Genomic DNA, 24,946 nt, shown 5'->3' on the forward strand with positions numbered 1-24,946 from the left:
GTTTTCCTCTTTTATTAACTTACATCGTGCTCATACTGAGAAGAAAGAAAAAATCACATTACATGTCGCATGTTTTTTAAAAGCTGGCTAGCGTTGGACCGACTTTTATTCTATCATCAAAACAACGTGTTCCTATAGCTTTGCTAATGTTGTGAACTGAGTAACAAAAAAAGGTAAATTAGCTAATGATAGCAATTAAAAACATACTTCTTACGTATGTGTTTTTTCAGATAAACTTGGAGCATGGGTTGAACCGTAGAAGCTGGTGGTTTTCAGGATGGCACAAAACAATGCATTCTCCACAAATCATTTTTGGAGTCGACAACATCAAAGAATTCTCCTAAATGAGACGTATTATCTTAATTGTCCGTATTTGTTGCAGCATTGCCGTTAATACACCCCCGGTTCATGTTCCTCCGGCCGCCGTTTAAGTCCCCAAGATCTCAATCAATTAATCAGACTTTACATCTCTTTTTACGTTGTGTCATCATCACCGGAAGTTGAAAAAAGTAACCAGCCTATTTTGACAATATGAGTAGAAACTACAGAAATCTGTCCTGAAATAGCAATTAAAAAATAAAAAGTCATCAGAAAAAGAAAGATGCCAGAAAAAGTATGCTAGTTCTCAGAGATGTGCTTACAAAGTTTTACGTGCTTTGGAAGACTTGTTTTATTTAGTGTCCAACCTGCAGATTTGTGTGTGTGAGACCCTCGATAACTGACCTTTTATTTAGCCAACCCATGCATCTCATTTCCATCTGCTTGCAATGAAATATTCAACTCCTCCCTCGCCTCTCACATCACTGGAGAGCCGCTTTGATATCTGCTCTAATACATGCTTGATATAACAGCGTTGCGTGCGCTCAGTCCTTTGATAAACATGTTTAGGTGATGTACGTCTTCGCCCGTGTACTTCGCGTATCTCTCCTGAGCGCATAAATGCATTCATAACCCTCCTTAACCACTCCCAATATTAATAAATGCATGAGCTCACGCTGTGACCGGGCATGTGTGTGTGTGTGTCTGTTTCATATGCTCATCTTGTGTATGTGTGTGTGTGGGTGTGACTCCGCCTTGCTCATTCATATTCATCCTGGCATAATAAAAAGCGGCCGCGCCTCCAGATAGCGCAGTCAGGGATAAGATCAAACATTACATTCAAAGCTGTGGGAGGGTGAGGAGGAAAGAGGGAGTGTATAATTCATTCTGGAACATCCCCACATGCTGCTCACATCCTCATTGTCGTTCACATGTATTGCAGATGTGAACTCGCTGAGATGTCTCACTTAAGCGCGGTACTTAAACGACTTTTTTAAAAGTGAGCGACTCCATGCATGACGCTGAAAACATTTGGCAAGTGTGTGCTTATTCTTGTAGTGTGTGTGGTGTACTTGAGATTACAAACGCAGTACACCACACATGACGATATCTTCACAAATAATTAAGAGTCTCTTCACCCAAAGCAGATAACTGGTGTAGTACCAGGACTGACCTGTGAGAGGCAGCATAGTGCCAGAAGGCATTCAGACTGCCAAAAAATACAACGATGAACAAAGAGTAATAGTAGAATAAATAGATGGTAAAAGACAAGAGGGACACATTATGCAAACACTCAACACAACCAGTTGCTACTCTATTTGTGTCCAGCTGCAGTGCGAGCTTCCTGGTTGGCTATCGTTCAGTTTCACGTCCCAATCATGAAGTCCGTGGCCCGAGCCGTAGTCGGTCTTGACCACATACATAAGGATTTGCCATCAATATTAAATATTGAACAGGTTTAATATTTGTTTTTCGGCCACAACATTTTTTCTGAGCAGATCGGAGCGGAAAAATCACTCTCAACACCTGCCAATCCACAGGATAATCAGTCGGAATGTTTTTTTTTTTTTTTGTGCCATACAATCGTCAGGTTTTTTCTGACTTTGATCTCAAGAGGCAGAAAATGCTCAAATATGTCCCCCTTGTCGGTATGTGTGTTGTGTTTGTGATCTCGTACAATTGAAGCCGAGATACAACCAGATTTACACTTGGCATTTTGAGTCCATGTCTTTTTTATTACTTTTGACTTGACTTTGTGGCAAGTGTTTGTTGGTTTGCAACTGTCGCTTGCCCAAGTCCATCACTTTCATCCCTCCTGGGGCCCGAGAAGCGTACCATGCTGTAGCATGATGAAGAGCAGTTGAAAGTGCTACGGTACACGTACAAATCAGTTGATACCCTTCACAACTTTGCATTAAAATTATGTTGAAACTTGATTCCTGAGCATTACATCACTGTGTGAGAACCTGGGGACACTCTTAACAATATTTTATTGGAGGCCTCAATCCTTGCCGCTTTCATTGTGTTATTTCATTTGGTGAAAGGGCACATTCAATGAGTTGATGTTTACCTGATGATGTCACAACTTTGTCTTTTTCTTCCATTCTCTTTGTGATGAAAAAAAAAAACAAGTTAACCCATCTCCCGTCTCTTGATCTTGTTTCGACGAAACCTAATTACTAAAAAGACGTGAATTGCTTAATTCCTAAACAAAGGAATAAAGTGTGGGACCCAAGCCCACTGGTTATTTCCAACCTTCTTGAAATAAATCGGTCATACGGTGAAGTAATCTCAAGCTATGTTTTTTTAATCTATAATTTACCTGAGGTGGCAAAAGTACTCACACTCTACTTATTCACTCCTTAAGTGAAAGTACTGTATTTTCACGACCATAGGGCGCACCGTATTAAAAGGTGCAGTCTCAGTTACGGAGTCTATTTCTGTATTTAACACATACATAAGGCGCACCGTATTATTGGGCGCAGGCATGGTAAAACATACGCTAGGTAGCATGCATGCACGCTAAAACAATGTTTTTAAAAAGGCAGCGGGAGCAAAACTGAGTTCGGTTGTACTTTATTGAAGTATTAATCCTCATCCACAAATCCATCAAAGTCCTCATGTTCTGTATCCGAAAATGAACAGCTGGGCAAGTTCTCCAAAAAACACGGCGGGTTCCCTCTCGTCATTGTCAGAGTCAGTCTTGTTGCCGGGGGGCTGTTCAGCAATGATGCCGGCTTTCGCGAAAGCTCAGACAACAGTCAAAGCAGATATCTTAGCCCAGGCATCCACAATCCATTCACAAATTGTGGCGTAACTCGCCCGGCGTTGCCTCCCTGTCTTAGTAAAGCTGTGTTCACCATCTGTCATCCTGTTTACACGGATGTCCAGCAGTTCTTCAAGCCTCCCGGAATGAAGGCAAGCCCCAAGTTATTGCACTCAGTCGAATGGCGACTTGAGATGCTTCTCTCGGCTGTTCTTTGCTCATTAATCCATTGCTTGAGTTGGTTTTCCAACTCGGGCCTCCTCGCCTTGTTTCTGCGTTTCGTTTTTCTTTTTTTTCCGCGGAAACTCAGCTTTGTCTTCTTGACTTGGCGAAGCTCGTTTTCCTGCTTCCTCCACTTGCGAACCATGGATTCGTTGATCATGAATTCTCCCGCGGCTGCTCGATTCCCATGTTCCTCCACGTAACTGATAGCTTGCAGTTTAAAGTGTGCTTCGTAACCGTGTCTCTTCGTAGGTGACATTTTCGGGGGTCCTTAGCCAAACCTATGTTGTTTTGCAAAATGCACACCCCGGAAATGCTCCCAGTCAGTCAAGTGGTAAACAAATAAAAAAATAATACTAAATTAAAAAAACAAACACCCCGCCGCTATATACCTACTGGGGGCGTGGCTTTAGCATCCTACTTCACGCACGCTTCCCCTGTCCTCAGCCACGTCTGCTTTTCCTCTGTGTAAGAAGCGAGTCGGCAGGAAATGCTTAAAAAAAAAAAGACTTACGTGCGCCTTATGGTCGTGAAAATACGGTAAATGAGTACAAACTGAAATGTTCTTAAAAGCAATAATAAAAAGGAAATTTTACCTAAATGTTGAAAACAAACAGTTCAAGATGAAATGTAAATCTATGTTACTTAAAAGTTAAATGCAGCTGAACTGTATTTAAGAAATGTACTGCACTGGATTAAAAAAAATGTTTAAGCCAACATTATGCCCAGTTTTTGTCCTCTTCAGTTTTTGTCTTTGTCCTCCCCAGGTTTCCACCTGAGTGGCACAGTGACGGACCCTGCCACACCCTCGTCCCCGGAACTCGTTTGCAGCGTCAGCGTCAGCTTCGATCGTTGTAAGATCACGGCGGTTACATGCACTTGCGGCAACAAAGACATCTTCTACTGCGCACACGTGGTGGCGCTGTCGCTTTATCGGGTACGCAAGCCCGAGCAGGTCAAACTGCACCTGCCCATCTCGGAAACCTTGTTCCAGATGAGCCGCGACCAGCTGCAGAAGTTCGTCCAGTATCTCATTTCAGTCCACCACACCGAGGTGTTGCCCACCGCGCAGAAACTGGCCGACGAAATCCTGTCGCAGAACTCCGAGATCAACCAGGTCCACGGTGAGCATGTGTGGGATCGCGGTTGGGGTGAAATATTGATGTTAAATTATCATGATGAGAAATCCTCAATACACTTCAGCCAATTGCCGATATGGTTAAATACTGTATATGAACGCTGAAAATGCAAATCCACTCTGTTTGAGTACTCTACGGGTTAGTACTGTACTTCCTTGAATTAAGTGTGAAACGTAAGAAATACAAAGTCAGAGAAAACAACCAATTACTAAAGCCCCAAAACATTTTTGAATGTACATTATTTTGTGATTGTATTGAATTTTTTCTTCCTTAGTCAAACAGATATCAATATGTATCATTTTTCTCATCTTATTTTTTTAGCGTTCCCCCCCATATGTGACAGATGTGCAGTGTGTTGCTTATCATTCTGGGTATCGCAATATTCTTGTAATCGTGGGCAAAATACAGTAGCTCAATGATATTGTACCAGGAGCTACTGCGTTACGCTATACAAAGTTCCTAGTTAGCTGTCAATGGTAATAGAGGGATTGAAAAATAGACTGAGGGATGATGGATAGATATTGAGTGAAGATGAGTTACAAGCAGGTATAAACATGCATCGCTGGTTTTCTTGTATTGGTAATTGTGCAATTACAGTACAGTATTGTGATAGTAAGCCTATCGTAGGAAAAATACCGTGTTGATAATGTATCAGGAGCTACACTGTGTGGATGACCTCTATCGAGCCATCTTCATGTCAATCTTTGATGGATGGATTATTGAATGTTTATCATACATAGCTGCTTTGTGATGACACTTGTATGCAAGTAATCACATTTTATCGGACGCTAGTCTGTCATATATGATGTTATTGATCTGTCTGTGATGGATGATAGATATCAGTTTTCACATCCTTAGTTACAAAAATATCAACATTTATCATCATTGATTTTCTTGTAGTTATTGTACAGTCGCTGTAATGTGATATTTCGGCTAGCGTGGGCAAAATATTGGGTTGATGGTGTATTGGGAGCTACACTGTAATACTATACATGATATCTGGATGAATAGATTTGCAAAAAAAAGTCTTTACACAGATATTGACATTTATGATGACACATTTGCCGTATCATACTAAGGTTATCATGGGCAAAATAATGCATTAATATCGTATCAGAAGCTACATGATGATTGCTAGATTTGAATTGAAATCTCCTTGTAATGAGTTTTTCCTTTTTTAGCTCCACAAATCTCGAGCTATATCATTGTTGGATTATCATGCAGTCACTTTATCATAATTAGTTTGGCTTAGGAAAAATATTGCGTTGATATCATATTGGGAGCTACGCTGTGATATATTTATTTCCAGGGATGATATATTTTGAATGAAAATGATTATGTATGAGTTTCACCTTCCTGAATTATACATTTATCAGAATGTATCGTGACTTGCATTCTTTCGTCGTCCCCTGTATTCTCATATTATTGCATCGTTTGTTGAGAGGTACTCTGTAATTCCCATCCCTCGTGTGTAGTAGGCCATGCATGTACAGTATTTACCCATGCAGTCATTTGTGCATAGTTTGTCATCAAGCCTTTACCTCTGTGTGTGTGTGTATCGACTCAGGAGTGAAGGCAAATTGCGGTAGGATCGATGCTGTCCTCATTAATGGGATGCAGACAGTAAAGGGGAGATTGGGTGCCTCTAATCAACACTATATAGAGCCCTTATTTACCTCTTGAGGGGGAGTGATGAAGGCGATGTCGATGATTGCAGGGAGGTTTAAATGAGGAGTAAGTCTCTTGGACTGTTCAGTTGTTTGCTTCCATTCTACATTGCATACCAGTTTTCTTCCCAATTTATGTACAATAGTCTGTATTTAGGCCATAAATGCACTTATTTCCCTTGTTGTGAAAATTTCTTTTATAAAGGTTTATTTAATATTAAGGTAAGTTTATATATTATTACATGCACTGTAAAAAAGAAAATAACAAAAGTAGTAGTGTTTCAATCAACAAAAAAATATCAAATTTAATGAAATCTACGTATACCTTAACATTAGTGTGTACACTATAATAGGATGTAAAAATTATAAGAAAAGATAAAATATAGCTAGAAAATAAATAATAGAATTCTTTTTTTAAAAATCAATTAAAAAAATGTGAGTTTTATTCACAAAGAAACCGGAAGACAATTTATTTTTAATTGTTTTTATTTTTTTTGTCAGACAGCGACGTAGTGATCTTGGGATAAATCTAGACAGTCAGTCATGACAATTAATTATGACTTAAGTGAGAAATGTCATTCTTGAAATAAAACATTTTTCATACATTGTTCCACTTAAAATGGTATTCAGGACTTTTTCGGATGCTTTTGATAAGACAAAAATGGAAATACGTCGAGCTGGTCAAACGAGAGCGTGCTTACATGTTGGACTATCTTCACAAATCACTTGAAACAACTACAAAACAGAACAAAAACAAGAATTCCTCATGTTTTAAGATTATTTACAGTTTTGTATCAAGTACTTAAGAGAACTTAATGTGCAGAATTTGTGTGTGTGTACAGGGGCACCAGACCCCACAGCGGGGGCCAGCGTGGATGATGAGAACTGCTGGCATCTGGACGAGGAACAAGTTCAGGAGCAAGTCAAGCTCTTCCTGTCCCAGGGAGGATACCATGGCTCGGGCAAACAGCTCAACCTGCTCTTCAGCAAGGTCAACACCTGCCGGCGTTGTTCCTTCAACATTCACATCGTAACCACACGTACACAATGGCACATTCAGTCTCCGACTGGTGGGCCTGTACATTATTCCGCCCTCTGGTTTTCCTTTTCACCGCCACAAGACAAATGTAGTCTCTACGCTGCATCTGGTTAATATTTTCCCTCTCTAGTGCACTTATATGCTCCTCAGCTCCCCCCTGAGATGCGACCTTTGTTCTCCAAGTAATCGCCGACGCACATTTGCACATGCATTAGAAGAGCTGTGATGCCTCTTAGCTTGCGGCTAATTGCTGGAGGGAGCTAGTGAACGATATATACAATATGTATATACTCAGTTGTGGGCCACAACATTAGGTACACCACCGCAAACAAATAACATCCAATACAAGAGCTCCAACTAACATTGTGCCTTTACAAAGATACCGTATGGCCTAGGGTGTTTAACTGACTCAACTGTAGATGGAGGGAGGTATTTTTGGAATAATATTACAACAATAAAACAATGTATGTCAAGTGAAAATAGAGTTTAGAGAAACAAAATAAAAAGGACTGCTCTGGAGATAAGTATAAAAAATGTGCATGAAACTCGGTTACAGCATGACAGGAAGTCGACTCCATGCTTTTATTAATCTGAGAGGCTTTACGTGTTTCTGTAGATGCTGCTGTTTTGGTCGCAGTACACAGTAGTTCAGACGGGGTGTCCCTGTATGAACTAAGATAATTACAGTCAAAGGGAGGAGTATGATTGGAGAGGCATTTATTTCTCATAAGTGGATGGTGCACCCAGCGAGAGAAAGCTCAACATTATTTTCATTACACGTCACAAGCACAGGGCAATGAAATGCAGATTGCATTTATGAAGAAATGCATAAGCAGTAAATGGATAGCATATAAAATATATTCAATAAATATACTCTATACAATATATGCTATTAAACCCTAATAATGCTCAGTTGAGAGAGGTGACTACTACAATTTATTATTTCAGTTGTAGTCTTGGCATCATCTTGAGAACTGTTTCTCATATTTTGACCATCACGTTTTGCTAAATAAACAGCCAATCGGCGGCTTGCTAGTTAGCTGGTAACCCTGGATGCTAACATTAGCAGTTGGCGTATATACTTGTTGTTCACACATTATTTAAGGCTGGTTATTTTTTGAAGCCATTTTTCTTAATGGCTTTTTACAATACATTTTCTTGCTGTAATGCCCTGGCATGTAAGAAACGGAGAGCCACAGTTGCAATACACTAATCAGCTGTTTATTGAATACCGGGAGAACAGTAAAACACAAAAACAATGAGCACACTGCTTTCAGCCAAAGCTCACACCCAGATACTTACAATCAGACTTGTCAATGCCACGTGTCAGTCACCCCACCAGGCCCCGCCTCTTAAAGGCACATGCACATACACTATAATGCATAAAATATTTTCTATACATTTTACACTGGCAAATTGTTTTTTGCTTTCAAATATATGTTTACAATATGATTAAAACGTGTTTTTATTAAGTTTAAATATGTTTAAAGCGTGTGGGAGGCGTAAAAACAATTTCTAAAAGTTTTTTGTTAATATAGTCTCTCTGAACCCTGACGTATTACCTATTGCTGGTGGATCTGGAATGTATCCCCCGTGATAAACGGGGGTTCACTGCATATGGCGCAAGATGCCTAAGAAAAGGCAAAACACATGCAGAGGTACTGTGATGCTCGCTGACCTTAGGCCACTGTAATGAGTAGATTGTTAAATTAATGTCTGTCTGATAGGATTAGTCAAAAGTTAGCATTATTTTTCTGATACCTTGATACAGTTCTTGTACCGGAGCGCATGTGGTGTGGCGCTCTCTGCCGTGGTGCAGTAGCAAAGGTGAGGTTAGCGTTGATGCGTTGTGTGCACTGTGTGAAGTCAGCAGAGCAATGCCATTACCATCCAGGCTGCTCGGCTCCATGCTCTTTAAATGGTGTTCCACACACAAACACACGCACACAGTACACGCGCATTTGTTTATGTGCACAGTAGAATTTGAAACATATTACTCACACAGGTGAGAGGCAGCACCTAAATATATGACACTGGTTCTCCTTTATACTGACATGTGAAACTAAAAGAGTGGAATTGTGCGTCAGCTTGCGTCCATAACAACCAGAGTGTGTCCCAGGTTTAAGTGCAATGTGTCGAGCGCATTCTACGTGACCTCTGGTTCGGATGAATGCGCGACTTCACAACATGCTCCAGGCTCAAAAGCACCTTGAATGGCGATCACTCCCCGCAAGTCGACATCAGTGCAAGGACGCACAAAGTACTCCATGCAACATTTGAGAGGACTAAAGGCCAACAAGCTTGTCTCTATTTCTTTGCATGATGTGACCATTAAAATAAAATGCTACAATTAGCAATCAAGGTGACTAGATCAAAAAGCATTGGAAAAACCCAAGGCATCAAAGAAGTGTATTAAAAACCTCTCACTGCTTTTGATTCACATGAATGACTGGCTATGTGGGGGGGGGGGAATTTATGACACAAACTCGTCATAGGTTATAGCTTTTCATAGGGCAGGGACCATATTTGGTTACTTAAAAGTCAGGTTTATACAGGTATATCATTTTTGTAATGGAAGAACAATTATTTAAAAAAAAATCTTAACAATGTAGGCCTTACATTTACCCTTTTTGGGATTAATGTATTTCTATTTCTGTGAGTGCCCTATAATTAGTCATCAAGATTACATAAAAGAGTCTTTACTGATTTCCAGCTGAAGCTTTGTCAATGGTAGCATAAATTGAGTTTGTTCGCTAGCTCGTTGTTTGGGTGGAAGTAGAGGTTGTGTTTTATTGAAGTTAGGTAGTTGGTGATCGTGATTATGCAAAAACTATGTAACCTATTTAAAAAATTTCAAGCCAAGAAGTATCCATATCATTCAGCTGTATCATCCAGAAAATAAGGCTTTACATTTTATTTAGTCAGTTTATTTTATTTAGTCAGCCTCAGGTCCGAATTATTAGGCCTTGGCGGAGGCCAACAGTCCACAGTGTGCCGTCACGTGACCATGAAGTGACCTTTTTGTAAGCTGCTTACAATGTAGTGTTTGTTATTGCATCCACATTGTGTGTATGCGTGTATGTATGTATGTATGTATGTGTGTTTCTGTACTGACAGTCCTACCTATTGGCCCCTGTAGGTGCGAGAGATGCTGAAGATGCGTGACTCCAACGGAGCGAGAATGTTAACACTGATCACAGAGCAGTTCATGGCCGACCCTCGGTTGGCGCTGTGGAGACAGCAAGGCACCACCATGACAGACAAGTACAGACAGCTCTGGGACGAACTGGGTACGGCACCCACACACACCAGCGTCCGCGCACACACACAGCACACACTGACACGCAATGATTCAAGGTGGGTGATCGGAACCAGACATCACCTGAAAGACACACGCAAATGTGTTTGTATTTGTATTCTTTGTTTTTGACAGCCCACAAAAACACACACACAGGCGCACACAATCTAGAGCACAGGTGTCAAACTGGTGCCCCCGGGGCCAGATCCATCCCCCCACATTTTATGTGTGCCGGGAAAGCAAATCAAAATTGCTCATTGTGTTCTGGTGTAATATCATTAAGATATTTGCAAGCATTTTTTTGTTACCAATCCCACTTTGAAAAGAAATGTAATTGTTGAAAAGCATGTTTTTATAGGCTTCTGATTTCAAAACTGGATTATTCATTAATGTGTTGTGTATGCTGTATGTATTTACAGAATATGAGGTAATCTATCATTTATATGGGTTCACAGTCATAGCCCCCCCCCCCCCGAGGGAAGTCATAACTACGATATGGCCCGTGACAAAAATGGGTTTGACACCCCTGATCTAGAATGTGAATATTGGCCAGATAACACTCCTCAAATAGGGCCAAGATGCATGCACCACAAACATAGCCGATTTGTTGCAACACACTCCTCCATTGTCAAACATTCTCTCCTCTAACATGGCTGCAAAGCACTCAACAAACATGGCCGACATTCTGTAACAAACTCCACTAACATGGCGGCAACACACTCCAACAGTGTGGCAGACGGGCTCTTGCACACTCCATAAATATTACCGACATGCTAAAACATGCCACAATCATGGCGGCAACATTCACCACAAACATGGACGAAATGCAGGAACACATTCCACAAATATGGTCAACACACTGCAACACACTCCTGAAACATGGCCTACATACTCTCACATACTCCACAAACATGGACAAAAGCTGTTACATACTACACAAACATGGTTGACGAGTGAAGCACATGCCATAATCATGGCTGCAACATATTCCTCAAACATGGCCGACATACTGTAACATATTTCAGACAGTTTGCTGCCGCTCGATCCTCAAACATGGCCAACATGTCATATAGTCCACAAACACGGCCGACATGCTGTAACTAACAAATATGGTGGTAACACACTCCACAAGCCTGGCCGAAATGCAATAATACATGCCACAAATCATGGTCAGCACACTGCAAAACAATCCAAAATACATTTACAGACTCCACAAACTTGATCTACATACTCTATAACATACTGCACAAATATGGCCGGCACACAATAATATATGTATATATTATAGTAAATTATAATACACACCAAAGACATGTTCGACATACTGTGACACAGTCGACAATAAGGACTGCAACACCCTCCACAAACATGGCCAAATCACAAACATGACCAACACACTGGAAGAAACTCCTCAAACCTGGCCTACATGCTCTAACGTACTCCATCCACAAACATGGCCGACACGTTGCCCTAAAAACATGATCATTTTCCATAAGAGTGCTATAGCTTGACATAATTTGTGGTTCGATGTGGTGGTTAGTTTAGTTGACTTTTTTTTTTTTTTTGCATTTTTTTGGTACAAAAAAACTACTAAATCCCAATTGAGAGCAGGTTCCATGGACACCCTGCATGTATTCAGCTGAGCATTCTTTGAGTTTGACGCTGTGTAGTCTTGTGACAGACGCTCAAAACAACAAAAAGCGACAGGACAGCCACCATGTTGTCTCTAGCCTTTGTTGTCTCTCCTGCCGATGCCGCTGTGGATGTTGACGACGATGTCTCTTCTGCTTTTTGCTCTCGTTGTGCACTTTTTGTTTGGACAGCCCAATGATCTCATCTGTTTCAGCACCACGTATTCTCTGAATTGGACGGCTCTCTTCTTTTTGAAGTCGACACTTCAAACCCTTCTTCTCGAGTCCTTATCGCTCCCCGTGATGTGCGCTCAATGCCGCCCCGCTCGCCTCTTTTCTCTCCCTCTCTCCATCCCCACTCTTTTGTCTTCACTTCCTTTTCAGGCTGCGGCTCCTCGTCTTCCTCCAGACTGAAAGCTGAGCCTTCTTGTCCGCATCATCTCCTCCTTTTCCATTTTCCTTTTTTCTGCATTTCTTTTTTTTGTTCACTTTTTTTTTTTCCCTCTTCACATCCCGTCCTTGTGTTCGCCCTTTCTCCCAAACCCACCCCTCAACTTCTATCCACACGCACAATGGGGAGTGCAACACAGTCTTCAGAGTAAAATCCCCAAATGTGCTTGCATCCCATGAGACTGAACCACTTTTCATATTCTGTTTGTTCCAATTTGCTCCGAAATGATGTGTGCGCATTTTGCGTTGCCTCGGGACCAGTGAAGTTATTTCACATACTTTTTTATGTGGGGTACAAAATGTGCTCTGAGAGGAAAATAGGGAGGACGCTCTGAGTGCTGCGCTTCTTTGAAAGACAGCTTCGAGATATACAGTGGATATGAAAAGTCTAAACTCCCCTGTTCAAATAAGTCAGATTAATCATTGCCAAACTTTTTGCACCATTAATGTGACCTATAACCTTTACAAAACAATTGGAAAAAACTGAGATCTTTTCGAGAAAGGAAGTAAAATACAAACAAATGAGGTAATGTAGTTGCACAAGTGTACACACCCTCTGATAACTTGGGATAGCTAGCTGTGTTTAGAATCAATCACATTCAAACTCATGTTAAATTGGAGTCAGCACACACCTGCCTCCATTTCAAGTGCATCTGATTATTCCCAAATAAAGTTCACATGTTCTCGTAGGCCTTTCCTGACATTTTTGTAGTCACATCTTACAGCGCAATCTATGATCCTGCTGAGAGCTACCACAGCATCAGAGGGATCTCATTGTTCAAAGGTAGCATTTTGGAGGACAGTGGTTTCAGATGACTCCAAAGTGTGGCCCATGCTGTTCTTTAATATGGATCACCATGCCTTTACATTATCAAGAGATCTGTAATATTTATTGTATTAGTTTCATTTAAAAAAAAATTGTTTCCTTAATTTAATTTATTTAATAAATAACTTAAGTTATTTAATAGATAACTTACTATTTTTTTTATTTCATAAAAAAATAATGATAATAATAAACAATTTTACACTTGCATTTAACTTTTATATTTTATTACATAATTGGTAAATTCATGAAGTAAATTTTAAATCTTACAATTTAAAAATGAGCATCAATTGTTATTAAAATAAACTATTTTACATATTTTACTTGCCTGACCTGGTCCACCTGTTTGATTTAAAGATCAAATGTGGCGCCTGAGCACAAAGGGTTGGACACCCCTAGGCTAAAGCCTCCATGTTTTGGTGTCCACCAGGCGCCCTGTGGATGTGCATTGTACTGAACCCGCACTGCAAGGCAGAGCAGAAGTCGTCGTGGCTGCGGCAGCTACGCCGGTGGAACAGCGTGGACGTGTGCCCCTGGGAGGATGGAAACCACGGCAACGAGCTGCCCAACCTCACCCACTCGCTGCCTCAGGGTGCCCACGGGAACCAAGGTCGGTGAAGCATACCTTTTATTTGACCTGGCAATCACATTTTATCATGGTAATTCAGTTTTTTAAAATATTTATATACTATATGTGTGTGTTTGTGTGTATATATACATATCCATCTATCCATCCATTTTCATAGCCGCTTATCCTCACAAGGGTAGGGTATATATATATATATATATATATATATATATATATATATATATATATATATATGTGATTAATATTTGTTTTAATACATTTTAAAATTTGTATCATTGTTGTTATTATTCTCTACTACCTGATGCTGATGAATGGGACTTCCTTCCCTCGCAGAGATGCGACCCCACAGGACTGTGTTCACACGGGCCATCGAGGCCTGCGACCTGCATTGGCAGGACCGTCACCTCCAGCACATCATCGCCAGTGACCTCTATGCCAACTACTGTTACCACGACAACCAGGAGGGCTCCCTCTTTGATGCACGCGGCTGGCCCTTGTGGCACGGTGAGTGGCGTCTATAGAAAAACATTTGTTACAGTGGATGTTGTCATAAACTTTACTTGTCTTTCTCACTCTCACTCTCTCTTTCTCTCTCTCTCGCCCTTGCTCTGTCTCATTCTCTTAGAACACGTCCCAACAGCCTGCGCCAGGGTGGATGCTCTGCGATCCCACGGTTACCCGCGAGAAGCACTCCGACTGGCCATCGCCGTAGTGAACACCTTACGGCGGCAACAGCAGCGGCAACTTGAGCACTTCCGCCGGCACAAAAAAGGTAAGGCCTCATTTTTAGTACACATAAAATATTCTATCCTCCTCTGTTATGTATGCTAATAAATGTATTGCTTGTTTCAGAGTTGCTCCACAAAGGCCACACTTCCATTACCAACATGGAGGGCTGGGTGGGACACCCACTAGATCCCATCGGCACCCTCTTCAGCACCCTGACTGAGTCGGGACGGGTGGGAGAGGAGGGATCCAATATCTGCTTGGACCTCTCGGGTACTGCTAATGTATACATAATAATATACACAACTCAGCATGAATATATGAATGCATGTCTGGTGCAAATGAATTGCTTCGTACAGCAATTATTCTTCACTTAGGGTTGAGACCCAAATCAGGTCCCAGGTCAGTTGTTATTCTAATTCCTTGTCAAAGGGCTTTTTGATTTGTGTTTGTCACTATTAATTAAGTTTAATAATAACGTATATTTTTGTGGGCATTTTTATGCACATTCTGACATATCATAAATACAACCCCAATTCCAATGAAGTTGGGACGTTGTGTTAAACATAAATTAAAACAGAATACAATGATTTGCAAATCATGTTCGACCTATATTTAGTTGAATACACTACAAAGACAAGGTATTTCATGTTCAAATTGATAAACTTTATTGTTTTTAGCAAATAATCATTAACTTAGAATTTTATGACTGCAACGCGTTCCAAAAAAGCTGGGGCAGGGTCATGTTTACCACTGTTACATCACCTTTTCTTTTAACAACATACAATAAACGTTTGGGAACTGAGGACACTAATTGTTGAAGCTTTGTAGGTGGAATTCTTTCTCATTCTTGCTTAATGTAGAGCTTCAACTGTTCAACAGTCGTATTTTTTACGCTTCATAATGCGCTGCACATTTTCAATGGGAGACAAGTCTGGACTGCAGGCAGACCAGTTTGGTACCCGCACTCTTTTACTACAAAGCCACGCTGTTGTAACACGTGCAGAATGTGGTTTGGCATTGTCTTGCTGAAATAAGCAGGGGCATCCATGGAAAAGATGTTGCTTGGATGGCAGCATATGTTTCTCCAAAACCTGTATGTACCTTTCAGCATTAATGGTGCCTTCACAGATGTGTAAGTTACCATGCCATTGGCACTAACACAGCCCCATACCATCACAGATGCTGGCTTTTGAACTTTGCGTCCATAACAGTCCGGATGGTTCTTTTCCTTTTTGGCCCGGAGGAGACGATATCCAAAATTCCAAATAAGCTGGGACAGGTGAAAAAAAAGACTGAGAAAGTTGTGGAATGCTCATCAAACACCTGTTGGGAACATCCCACAGGTGAAGAGGCTAATTGGGAACAGGTGGTGCCATGATTGGGTATAAAAGGAGCTTCCCTGAATTGCTCAGTCATTAACAAGAAAAGATGGGGCGAGGTTCACCTCTTTGTGAACAAGTGCGTGAGAAAATAGTCGAACAGTTTAAGGACAATGTTCTTCAACGTACAATTGCAAGGAATTTTGGGATTTCATCATCTACGGTCCATATCATCATCAAAAGGTTCAGAGAATCTGCATGTGTTACAACAGCGTGGCTTCGTAGTAAAAGAGTGCGGGTACTAAACTGGCCTGCCTGCAGTCCAGACTTGTCTACCATTGAAAATGTGCGGCGCATTATGAAGCGTAAAATACGACTGTAACGTAGAAGCGTAAAATACGACTACATCAAGCAAGAAGGGGAAAGAATTCCACCTACAAAGCTTCAACAATTAGTGTGCTCAGTTCCCAAACATTTATTATATGTTAAAAGAAAAGGTGACGTAACACAGTGGTAAACATGACCCTGTCCCAGCTTTTTCGGAACGCATTGCAGCCATAAAATTCTCAGTTAATGATTATTTGCTAAAAACAATAAAGTTTATCAGTTTGAACTTCTTCTATCTTGTCTTTGTAGTGTATTCAATTAAATATAGGTTAAACATTATTTGCAAATCATTGTATTCTGTTTTTATTTATGTTTAACACAAAGTCCCACCTTCATTGGAATTGGGGTTGTACATCATTTAAAAATAATAGCTAAGAAAATAATTTGGACCAACATAAAATATTGTGCGTATATATATATATATATATATATATATATATGTGCAAAACTTTCCAGTTAGTGTATATTTACTAAATTTCCTTGAAAATGCACATTGCACACTCTTGTTTGACTGTGTTCAATTGCATTCTAACACAAAAAAAATGCATTTACATTGCTAGTGAATGACATTCTTCACACTGAAAAATGAAGTAAAATATTACACATTAAAATTTGAGATCTTTTGCCAGTGTTATTAGACTGTGACTGTCTGAGACAGCACATTTTCTTTTTCAAATTTAAGCTACTCGAGTGGATCTCAATCTGAAAACCATCTCACCTCCATGCCTTTTCACAGACTGCTCCAGCGTGGTGACTCGGGCAGACCTCCAGCGGATGCCCGTGCAGAGACTGCTGGGTGACGGCGAGTCGTACGTGGCGCTGGCGGTGGAGACGGCCCTGATGGGCCTGGGCCAACAGCGTGTGATGCCCGACGGCCTGTACGCTCAGGAGAAGGTATGCCGCAATGAGGAGCAGCTGCTGGCCAAGCTTCAGGAAGTTGAACTGGACGATTCGCTGGTCAAGATCTTCCGCAAAGAGGCCGTCTTTCTTCTTGAAGGTAGGTGGTATTGGTGGACTTGCATGTCTTTGTGTATAACAAGACAAAATGACGTCATTGCTTTTTTTTCAGCACAATACAGCGGTCCCAAACCTTTTTTGCGCAACAGAACAATTTTTACATAAAACCTAACTTAAATTTTGGCTGGTAACACAGAGCCAAAATAATTGACCAAGCAACAGCTCGTGACTTAGAAAAACTTGTGAATGCATTTATTATTTTTTTCATGTTGTGGTGCAAATAGAGACTAAGCTCTACCAAAATGAGCACTTAGCTTTGCAACACCCGGCCCATTGTGTTAGCACATACACACACACACACACACACACACACATATACAACAGTGTGTTCATTTACCGTGCAGATTGCCACGACAGGGAGGAGTCAAAATTTGACTCCCGGCCCAACCCAAACCCCCATCCGCATCCAAACCGGGGCCTGGAGCGACCACCCACCTCTGGCTCTGTTTCTAATAGAGAGCGCCAGCTCCCCACGCCCCGTTCGGCCCCTGGAGGCTGCAACCCCACCACCCTGTGATGTGGTCTGTGGTCGAGGGGGTTTAAAATAACCCTCCCGAGACGACGGCGTGGGATGGGACATGAGAGAAGAGTGCAAGGCACGAGCATATGGTTTTTGACATCATTGTTTATCTTAACGCCACGTGGCCAAACGGATAGAACACTGTATGACTATGTCCATGTGTATTTTTACTATTTTTAAACATTATTTTCTCACTACGGGGTTACAAATGTGTCTGTCTACATGAAAACACAATACAAGAGCAAGCCAAACCACAGGTGGTGCCATAACACTGAACCATAAGGCCATTTTAGCCAATCAGAAGCCTGACGAAAATCATTTCCAGAAAGGCAAGTCAAAGTAATGAAAAACTACATGTTGAGTTAATTGAAGACTCACAGTTGTCCATCGGCATGAATGGTTTGTCTAGATGTGTCCTGCGATTCGCCAAAATCAGTTAACAAACAAACCAGTGGTGACCGCATTCAACTAAATACAGTAGACCCCCGCATAGTCGATAATAATAATTGTATTGTTTTTTGTGTTTTTTTTTTTGTTTGTTTGTTTTTGCAGGGGTGCAATGCAGCTATAGCGGTTGTTTGGGGCTGTTTTTCTTCAGCTGGAATTGGTGGAATTTTTTTTTTTGTCTCACAAAATCCAGTCATTTGAACAGGGGTGTGTAGACCCTTTATATTCACTTTTTATAAAAACAATGGTGAAAACATCATCATCATCCAACATGAATGTGTACAAGTAGCGTTCAACACAGGTAGTGTAAAAGGGGCTTGAGATGTCAACCCAGAGTGTTTACGCTACATTTTAAAAATATATATATACGTGTTTGTGTGCATTTGGCTAAATAGACAACTTTGCTCTTTTTATTTTGTCTTTGACTGACGCGAGCCTCTGTGTTGTTCCATGCAGCTGGGCCGTACTCCGGCCTCGGAGAGATCGTCCACCGAGAGAGCGTCCCCATGCACACCTTCGCCCGCTATCTCTTCACCTCCCTCCTACCTCATGACGCTGAACTGGCGTACAAAATTGCACTGAGAGCCATGCGGTAAGTGACACACACACACACACACACACACACGCACACACACACACAAAAGAAGACTGCTTTTTTCTTCCTTTTTTAAGCTGCTATTGTCTCTTGACCAGACACAAAACCATTCACAGCTACTGACATACATACTTTTTGAGAGTGGGGGGGATAGAACCACTGAGATCTAGAGTTTGGGAACCCTCACCCCTTTTTTAATGCACACAAGAATGAAAATGTTAAGCACTTAATCGGTGCTGAGTCATCGCCAAACAAATCAGGCCCCGTTGAGCAGTGGAGCACCGCTCTCCGGTGACTCAGCTGCGTCGTTAGCCACTCGACTAGCTCGCTGTCGTAAACACACACACACACACACACATGCATAAACTCATTTTTAAAGTCAAAGATCTGCATATTTCGCAAAAAGATAATACATTGCAATAATGCGAAAAGTGTCATAAATTAATTTGGTCCATTTGAAGTGTAAGAGCAATCAGGTATAATAATTGGACTTTGGCAACTGTTAAACTATGAGACTTTCCTGAATAAAATGTCCTTTTTAACTCCATTTTCTCCCATTTTCATTAACAAACAGCTACAAGCAGGTTTTGTTTTTGGGGCGCGTGTCCAGGTGAAAGGAGGTTGCGCTGGCGCTTTGCGTGGCTTCCAAAGTTTGGGAAAGACCAATCTTTTTAAGCCTCCCACCTCTTTTCTTCAGCTGTTGGCACACTAATAAAATTGACAATGACATTTTAAAGAGGACATATGAATATAAATGTGCAATTTTTATACCTGATGGTTATTTCACGCAATTCCACACCGCACCCCTGCCATAAAGTCAAACATCTGCACATTTTGCTTGTTACATTTTTTGGTTTTAGTAACAAAAAATGTATTATGTAACGCTCTGTCATCAGAAGAATCCCAACATTTATGACTTGATAAAGCCTTGTTTAAAACCTCTAACTCAAGAATTTCCATACTGCGGTGGTGTGAGATTAAAAGTGCAATTGGGTTTTAGTATAATAATTACATATTTACATGAAGGAGATGCCCCCAACTCTGTGTTGAAGTGCATGGCTTTGAAAATGTGGGACCAACTGCTCCACTTCAAAACAAAGCCATTTTGCTAGTTAAAAATGTTTAAAATGAGTTGAACGAAATCACTACTTTGCATGTAACACATGTCGTCAGAAATTGGCCATTGGGTTTGTTTAATTAAGCTTGACGCGCTCAATCTTTTTTTTTAAACTGGATTAATTCAGGATAGTGATAGTAGTGCCCTGTTTAATATCTTGTCATGTCTTCACTGAACCGCAGTGTGAGTGTGTTTAGTATTTGTGTGTGTTTGTGTTGGCCTCTGTCCTGCTCATGCCCGTGTGTGTGTGTGATCTCTGTATTTTGGGTCTCGTGTGTGTGTGTGTGTGTGTGTGTGTGTGTGTGTGTGTGCGCGAGCGCATCCGTGTATGGACAATGTGTGTTAATCAGACTGCGCTGCTGTGTTTTGATGTTGTGACTCGCGGGAGCTGGATCAGTGAATATTAATTACATTAATGAGAGTGTAATTAGTGTGGCTGTAATGAGGAGGAGGACGGGGCACGTCCACACACACACGCTCACACGTGTGGGTGTGCTTGCAAAGGGCCAGCGGGAAGTGTGGGAAAAATTGTTTCGTTACTTTGAATGAAGTGGGAGTTTTCCCAGCTTTACCGGGACAGTGAACGCACCGCACTTGAATTGATTGAAGGCAAACAACTGCTCACCACTGCTTCTCACTCCTCAAACTTTTCCCCGAGTCAGCCTCCCTCACTTGTTACTCCTCCGTACGCCCCGCTGTGGTGCCAAACAGGCCGATTTAGAATAATACGGGCCACTTATGGATGCTCCTGGGAGCCCGGTGGTGTCTACTCAGCACATAATGAATGCCTGTAATGTAGCGTAGTGTAATACGAGAGCGTATAGCTCACCGCTCCCACGGGACGGCGGACAGTTAAATATAGGGGAGGAGGTAAAGGAGCCAGGGTTATTTTAATGGCCCCATTATAACATTATCATTGATACATGCACAGAAAGAAGGAGAGAGGAAGAGAATGAGACCTTTTCACATCACATGCTTTTTGTATTTGTCTTCATCTGGCTGCTTCACTGCAGCCATTTAATCACTTATGTAATGAGACTATTTTTTTTCCATGGCAATTTAGTATCAATTTATACAAAAAGTAAGGCAGTGAAATAGGAAGAAAACTGACATTTATGACTTGATAAAGCTTTGTTTTAACCTTCTAACCCTGGGATTCTCAAACTGTGGTGCGCAAGATAAAAAGTGTAATGACAATGTAGCATAATAATTACATTTTCACATTGTTTTTCTCCAAGTGTGATGTTTTTTTCACAAAATACAAAATAAAAAGGATTAATATGACAATTTCTTCCATGAAATGTCATTCGTTCATTAAAACGGTTAAAAACTAGAATTGTTTTGACCATTTTTTTGGGGGAGGGGTGTACTTATTTTTATTAACATTTCTCTTAGTGGTAACACCTAGTGAAACAAGCATATATATGTAATGATTTTTTCAATGTAAATACACGAGCGTTCAAGTAAAAATTGAGTAAATAAACATTTGCATTTGTGTTCCTTACAGTTATTTTGCTTTTAAAAGTCAGTTTTAAACATGTCGTCCTTCACTTTATGTACGCTACATTTCCTAGTAACGCATCAGCTCAGCGTGGGAGGACCAAAAGCGAGGCAGAGCTCACTGATTGGTTTGTGAGTTTACCAGAGTTTAAAATAAAAAATTTGGAGGAGGAGGAGATGAAGAAGCCGAATCTTAATCTTGTTGCTCTTGCACATTCTCCTTATCTGAGCTCCTCCAAAGCCGAGAAGCTGAATCCGAAGCGCCTGGTATTATCATAGGAGATTTCCATAGGCGATACGAGACTTGAAAATGCTAATGAAGCTAGATCCTCGCTATAATCCACAACCTTTGATCCGCTGCATAATCTTTGCCGACACAGCGCTGTTTATGCTATCGTTGCAACAATGTTAACGCAATGACATTGTTTTTTAAATTTGGGCCAGACACCTCACACGTCGTACTGTTTTAAAAGTGTAATGTTTAAAACAGCTCAGATACAGATTGTGCAGGAGTGGTTTATAAAGTGTCTGTTTGAACTCTGTAAGGTTCTGTAAAATGAAAAGAAGTGACAAGGTTTCAAGGGTGGTTTCTGTATGGATGTGGCTCTTGTCTGCCGATGTGTAGCTTAGCTGATGGATGACCACTCGAGGAGTGACGAGGGCCGAAGGGTGTTTACAATCGAGATGAGGACAGGACCGTGACACAGGGGAGGGTTGGTCGTCATGGTGATGTTGACCAGAAACCTCATCTGGGGACCTCGGGATTGGAGTAAAACTCGGATGTGCTGTTTGTTTCTGCTTTTTTGCTTTTGTAGCCAGACATAGCTTAAGGTTTTCTAGTAATACCACCAACTCAGTTTCCCCATTGAGATCAATTGTATTTGCAATACAGTGAACTCCTTGCCGAGTCGACAAATTCACTTATTCATAATTATTCCTGGCAAATAGGAAAGTAGTCATAGGTGTCAAGGAAGTACAGTGGACCCCGGCATTTCTTTTAGTTTTTTCTTTTTTAGGGGGGAACCAACCCCGAAAATGCTAATGGAAGTTTATCCCCGCTTATTCAAGATGTTGGGGGGTTTAAAACAAAAAAAAACATAAATTATTAGTTTTTTAATGCAATTATAATGGGTGTCAATTATCCACGGATCTTCTCAGTCCCTATTTCCCCAAATAGCGGGGGTCCACTGTATGTTGAAATCATACAGGCTAACATCCTTGGATGTCACTGAGGGAAGAGCTAAGTTTAGCCTGGGTTGTTAGTTGAAGTTACGGAGAGACTTTCCCGCCAGTGCATGTACACGCGCACTCCCGTGCATTTTATTTCTTTTCAAAATCAAATAATCTGTAAGCCATTTATTTTTATTTTTATTTGAAATTATCTTGAAATGGGCGGCACGGTGGCCGACTGGTTAGAGTGTCAGCCTCACAGTTCTGAGGTGCGGGGTTCAATCCCCGGCCCCGCCTGTGTGGAGTTTGTATGTTCTCCCCGTGCCTGCATGGGTTTTCTCCGGGCACTCCCGTTTTCCTCCCACATCCCAAAAACATGCATGCATGGGAGACTCTAAATTGCCCGTAGGTGTGAATTTGAGTGTGAATGGTTGTCTGTTTGTATGTGCCCTGCGATTGGCTGGCAACCGGTTTAGGGTGTACCCCGCCTCCTGCCCGATGATAGCTGGGATAGGCTCCAGCACGCCCACGACCCTAGTGAGGAGAAGCGGCTCAGAAAATGGATGGATGGATGGATATCTTGAACTGTTTTAGGATAATTGTTTGTGGTATACTTATGGTTTAAACTGTAAATATAGGCAATTATTACATTTTTTTAGGGGTTTGTCAATTATACTTATGGGTTTCCTATAATTGGTTCCAGAGTCAGGGAGCAGAATTACTTAGTAGTTAGCACATCTGTCTCACAGTTTTGAGGTTCTGGGTTCGAATCGTGAGTTTTTTAATGTTTGCTACTAGTTTGTACTCCGCCTTCCTCCCACATTCCAAAAGCATGCATGTTAGCATCATTGAAGATTCTAAACTGGTCATGGGTGTGAGTATGAGTGGGAATGGTTTGTCTCCACTGTATGTGCCCTGTAATTGGCTGATGCACAGTCCAGTATGTAACCTGCCTCTTGTCCAAAGTCAGCGGGGATAGGCTCCAGCTCAGCGCGACCCTAATGAAGGCAAGCGCTATAGAAAATGGATGCATGCATGGCCTTTGCACAGCGATGTTTTCTACGCACCCTACATCCACTATTTTGCATCCCACAGCAGGGGTCCTACTGTACTTGTGCTTGAGTGAATGCTTGCGCAACAGTCCGTGGATAGGCTAAGGAACAAAAGCCCAGTATGGATTTCCACTCCCAACACGTTGAGGAGGTTATTTTTCAGCGGTCCCGGCCGGCCTCTTGAGCTCCCATCCAATGGAGGCCCTCTGGCTCTCTCTCTGGTGCAGCCCAAACAAAGCGCGGAATGTTGATGAGGCCTCCATCTTTTTTTACCCAGGGCCCTTTTTTCTTTGCTTTGCCGCACCCCGGGAATCTTCCAGAAGGGCTCCCAGTGTGGAGGAGGCTTTTAGCGAGTGAAAAGTGGAGTGTCTTCAACTCACCCATTTCAAATGAAATCAACCACTAATATAATGTGAAATTTTAAAACAACACTGGCAGATATACTCTAGCTTTTTGGCCACAAGTGGCAACCTTATGGCAGCTAATGGTAGGAGCTAACATAGCAGTCTTCATCGTCACCAAGTACTCCAAACAGAAAACAGATGGATGCGTCACCAGTCACAATGTCCAAATCAAAGTAATTTGTTGACATTTTAGAAATTTGAGTAAGCTGTCTTTTAGTTTTCTGCACTTGGTTTTTAAATGGTTTTAATCATGGAAAGCACATTGAGTTACCTTGTGTATTAAATGTGCTGTATAAATAAGTTTGCCTTGCCTTCTACACAAATAATTGGATCTCTAGAGTGCCTCCCCACCCATCAAGTATGAAATTGAACAACCAAGTCTTGATCTGCCTCGTTCTGAAAATGTGTCTGTAAGCAAGCTCTTCTGCGCTTCCACGTAATAACTGACCCCATATTGACTTTCTCGACACATCACAGCTAGACTGGGTGAATATCCAGAGCCACTTTCAAGGTAGTCACAACCCCATGGTCAAAATGTGGTTGTGGTACTCAGACTCCCTCTGGTGGAACATGAAAAACATCACTGACCAAGTACAGTTCAGTTGTGTTTAACGTTTAATACATTTGCTTTAAATGTTTAAGAACAGTTAATTTTTAACATGTATTTAGGTACCATTTTTATTTTACTTTTATGTGCATTGCATTTGAATTCATGTTATGATGGTTTTCACCCATCAAATGTCTAT

At 41.3% G+C, this 24,946-nt stretch overlaps 1 protein-coding gene across 1 annotated transcript in view; it reads left to right on the forward strand.

The window, feature by feature from the left end:
* LOC133399901 (zinc finger SWIM domain-containing protein 6) overlaps window positions 1–24,946 on the forward strand; it is a 73,750-nt gene that overhangs the window by 41,808 nt on the left and 6,996 nt on the right. Inside the window, exons 2-10 of the mRNA XM_061671896.1 lie at window positions 4,075–4,431; window positions 6,956–7,104; window positions 10,292–10,442; window positions 13,785–13,964; window positions 14,277–14,447; window positions 14,569–14,715; window positions 14,796–14,942; window positions 17,115–17,375; window positions 18,819–18,954. Of these exons, the coding sequence (XP_061527880.1) occupies window positions 4,075–4,431; window positions 6,956–7,104; window positions 10,292–10,442; window positions 13,785–13,964; window positions 14,277–14,447; window positions 14,569–14,715; window positions 14,796–14,942; window positions 17,115–17,375; window positions 18,819–18,954 (1,699 nt within the window). The remainder of the gene's footprint in view (window positions 1–4,074; window positions 4,432–6,955; window positions 7,105–10,291; window positions 10,443–13,784; window positions 13,965–14,276; window positions 14,448–14,568; window positions 14,716–14,795; window positions 14,943–17,114; window positions 17,376–18,818; window positions 18,955–24,946) is intronic.

Source organism: Phycodurus eques, chromosome 3 (genome assembly GCF_024500275.1).
Source record: "Phycodurus eques isolate BA_2022a chromosome 3, UOR_Pequ_1.1, whole genome shotgun sequence".
Lineage (NCBI taxonomy): Eukaryota > Metazoa > Chordata > Actinopteri > Syngnathiformes > Syngnathidae > Phycodurus > Phycodurus eques.